The sequence below is a fragment of the Vollenhovia emeryi genome, unplaced genomic scaffold (assembly GCF_000949405.1).
Source record: "Vollenhovia emeryi isolate VEMERY1.0 unplaced genomic scaffold, V.emery_V1.0 DF942474.1, whole genome shotgun sequence".
Lineage (NCBI taxonomy): Eukaryota > Metazoa > Arthropoda > Insecta > Hymenoptera > Formicidae > Vollenhovia > Vollenhovia emeryi.
Genome location: NW_011963892.1, coordinates 1 through 3,769, shown reverse-complemented (window position 1 = coordinate 3,769; position 3,769 = coordinate 1). Strand labels below are relative to the sequence as shown.

At 41.7% G+C, this 3,769-nt stretch overlaps 1 protein-coding gene across 2 annotated transcripts; it reads left to right on the top strand.

The window, feature by feature from the left end:
• Positions 1-9: 9 nt before the first annotated feature.
• Positions 10-2,464, top strand: LOC105568702 (vesicle transport protein USE1-like). 2 transcript variants are annotated; one of them, XM_012024580.1, is made up of 4 exons: positions 10-131; positions 848-1,098; positions 1,176-1,517; positions 1,694-2,464. In XM_012024580.1, the coding sequence occupies exons 1-4, from the start codon at positions 103-105 to the stop codon at positions 1,804-1,806; spliced, it is 735 nt and encodes a 244-aa protein (XP_011879970.1). In that variant the 5' UTR covers positions 10-102; the 3' UTR covers positions 1,807-2,464. The 2 variants fall into 2 exon arrangements, with proteins under 2 accessions (XP_011879970.1, XP_011879963.1); XM_012024573.1 differs by having other exon boundaries at positions 1,176-1,778.
• Positions 2,465-3,769: the final 1,305 nt, after the last annotated feature.

Below are 3,769 nucleotides of genomic sequence, written 5' to 3'. Positions count from 1 at the left end.
TATTTCTATATAATTTTTATACGTAGTTGATGTAAGAGTTTTGATTGTACAAACACTCAACGTGTAAATTTCTTGTTTCAGTACATACATTCTCTAGACGACATGATGAACAAGCTGCGAGCTCTGCCAAGGTGATATTTTCATTTATGCGACATAACATGTATTATTTGTGCTATAGAGAGCGTCCCAGATTTCGCGCGGCAACAATTGACAGTGAAGTTTTCATTTTATGATAAAAAATCTACAAACCAACTCGTCAAGATTAATAGTTTTTAAGTGAAAAACGTTTAAAGTCGATTAAATTATTTATTCAAATTTGTTCATTACGGCATGACAAAAGTATCAGTCGTCATTCATAAACACTTTGCGAACCTTTGACCGTTGAATATGTATCGCTTTTCAACATTGTGAAGTCCAGGACGCTCTGTACATCATTTAAGATTATGTCAAATTGTTATCACAGTATCAAGGTGATATTTTCAGTTATGCGACATAACACATATTATTTGTGCTATAGAGAGCGTCCCAGATTTTACGTGGCAACAATTGACAGTGAAGTTTTCATTTTATGATAAAAAAATTTACAAACCAACCCGTTAAGATTAATAGTTTTTAAGTGAGAAACGTTTAAAGTCGATTAAATTATTGATTCAAATTTGTTCATTACGGTATGACAAAAGTATCAGTCGTCATTCATAAACACTTTGCGAACCTCTGACCGTTCGTATTGTTTTTCAACATTGCGAAGTCCAGGACGCTCTGTACATGATTTAAGATTATGTCCAATTGCTCTTGCGATCACAGTATCAAAAACACTCGTGTTAAAATGTTGGATTTTCCTTTACAGCAAACCACCCAAGCGTACTATAACAGGATACTATATGAGGATCTACCCTAAACGGATAGAGTTTATAACGGGAGTATTAGACGCGATGAAGCTGTCGAACCCGGAGGAGAGGATGGTCGTCACGGAATTGTTGTGGAAACCCTCGCTGTTTATCACTAATTCCAGTACAAACATCACGACGCAGATATTCCAGGAGAAGGTCGCCAAGTACAATCGGGAATTACGGGCGGAATTGTTCCACAGCGACAAAGGTGACTTCAACGAGGTCCCTCGATAGAACGACCGACCGGTCTTTACACGCAATATTAAATCTCATTATGTGTCACAGACGCGGGTAAGGACGGTGTGCAACATAGATTGTCGAGCTCCAATATCCAGGACGACGATCTGGACGCTATCCTGAAGTACAATCGTAACATCCAGGAGAAGATCGCCGAGAATATGCCCTCCATGACCAGCACCATGAAGGAGCGCGCACTGGCGGCGAGCGCTATCATAAAGAAGCACATCGGCAGGCTGGAAATGTCTGACAAGCTGACCGACGTGAATGCTGTTGAATTGAAGAAGGAGTCCCTCAAGTTGGAAGAGCACACCAACTCAAAGGAGAGGTGGTGGGATTGGTGGTGGGATTGGTTTATTATGATAGCCTTCGTTCTGGGTGTATTTTGCGGTGAGTATCTCGCGCGTCAATTACACAAACGCTCTCCGGAGCGGTGCGGCGGCGATTTCTTTATTTATCGTTTAACACGAATTTTTAACTTTCGCGCGATGTCACGCAGCTGTAAAAATGTCGGCAGCTAAGGCATTAATGTAAAAACTATCCCATTTCCCTTTTATCTTTTCCAGGCATGGTGTTAAATATATATACAGTAAAACGTCCCACATCTGCGCCGGTCGGGACCGGAACTGACCCAACATCTGCGTCAGAAAGCGGCGGTGGTGGGGGAGCTACCTTTTGAAAACGCGAAGATGTGGGACGGAAACTAGCGAAGATATGGGACGCGCGCAGATGTGGGAAGCGCAGATGTGGGACGTTTTACTGTATGGCGATACAAAAAGACTTAGATAATCGTTACGCGCGCTACTGTCAGACGTCAGTCCGCCTAGGTGAGTCATTGGATTGGTGTTATGATGATAGAATAACACAGCCATGAGTGTGCTTGTGAAACCACTTGTGCCACCTAAAACCACTTGGAAACCCGGTAAATATACCACGAAATCGCGCCGTGGCGTCTGGCGTGGACAATGCGTAACTCGTGGCCCGGTTAGGCGCAATTTGTTAACGTTATCTGATTAATTATTGTAAAGTACTTGCCTATGGATTTCGTCAGGATAAGGGAAAAGACCGGGTGTGGAAGCACTGATTTTAACTTGTTTAATTATAACTGATTATAATATATAATATAATTAATTATAACTGATTATATTATAATTATAATTGTTAGGATATGTAAACGCACCACAATGGTTCTGTTAGTCCCTAGATTCGCATTACGTTTAAGTTGGCAACTAGCCCTATGTTTTATTTTGTCTTTATGTTCCCCCCATTGCTTTTACCTCTGTTCCCGCGCTTGTGTGTGCATAGCTCAGCCAAATAAAGCTACGTTTTTCTAAGAATATCATTCTTGTACAATTGCCTATAATTCACCTAAATCATCAGTTAGATGTTACATGATTATTGCGCGAAAGTTTTTCCGCGAAAGATCTTCGAGAATAAACGTTTATAAAATTTTGTATCATTTCTCATTCTCTAATTATTACATCGAAATTATAGAATTACGCGATAAAACCACTAAAAGATAAACTGGAAAAAAGATTAATTTTACCACAAAATGAAAAATAACATTTACCATAAAGTTGCTCCGCCGGCGCCTGATGCCTATCCCAAGGCCGCCTCCTCCACACAGGCTGTTCTCCGACACACTCGCGGAAACGATCTCGCGCGATTTTACACTCCCGCTGTGAAGTCCACGTGACAGTATGCCGTCCCGTCAAGTTCGCCTCCATTTCGAGTCGACGAGTATTATATAAAAACTGTCAAATCTGGGAAGTACCCTGGTGAAAATAGAATTTGGAGCGTAAATCGAATGTAAGGGGAGAGTGACAGAAGCGTGAACGAAATTACGCTTCCTACACATTTCGTTTACGCTTGTTTCACTCTCCCCTTACGTTCGATTTACGCTCCAATTTTTATTTTCACCAGGGTGTGGCCATCGACAGGAACGTACATTTAAAGAACACTTAGTTTTCACATGGGCTTCGAAAAGTCTTCAGTTCGATTGCTTAAACGGCACTCCCGAACGCGACGAAACTGGAAACTTTGTGTTATACGCGCACTTTTCACGTACAAATGTTAGAGAGATTATTATTTCTACGCAAGCGATCGATATGTTATAATTTGTTGCTGTCATTTCATCCGGCGACTCGTGTATTATTTTGCGCATTTCAAGCCTTGCGTCCACGATCCAAGAACTGTGTCAAAGTTCTAGTTTCGAGAAACGCGCAGCCAATCGACATGCAGCTTTTATGGAATAGCCGCAAGCTGATTGGCTACGCATTTCTCGAAACTAGAACTTGGCCCAAGTTCTAACATCGTGGACACAGACCTTCATATCTGCAATTGCTTAAACGCGATTGATAAATCTTATATAAATCTCGTGGGTGACGATCGCGTTGCGTAGAAGATCGAGATTCTCGTAGAAAATTATCGCGTTACGAAGAGCGACGCGAAAACACGCGGAACGTCCGCCTCGCTCGACTGCGCCGCGCCGAACTAAGGATGTGTTCGAAAATGGATTTAGTTACTGCCAGTGAAAACAGTATAGTTGGTAGCAATGAAAATTACTGGTGCTGCGTTTTTCGCACGCCAGTAAAGTCAGTAAGGCTGGGAAATTGACCAATCACAGTTCATTATTCGACTTA

Bases quoted from the DNA above. Each gene is read 5' to 3' on its own strand.
- LOC105568702 (XM_012024573.1), top strand. From the start codon at position 103: ATGATGAACAAGCTGCGAGCTCTGCCAAG. The intron at 132-847 runs GTGATATTTTCA...TTTCCTTTACAG, and splicing joins AAGCTGCGAGCTCTGCCAAG to CAAACCACCCAAGCGTACTA. The intron at 1,099-1,175 runs GTGACTTCAACG...TATGTGTCACAG, and splicing joins ATTGTTCCACAGCGACAAAG to ACGCGGGTAAGGACGGTGTG.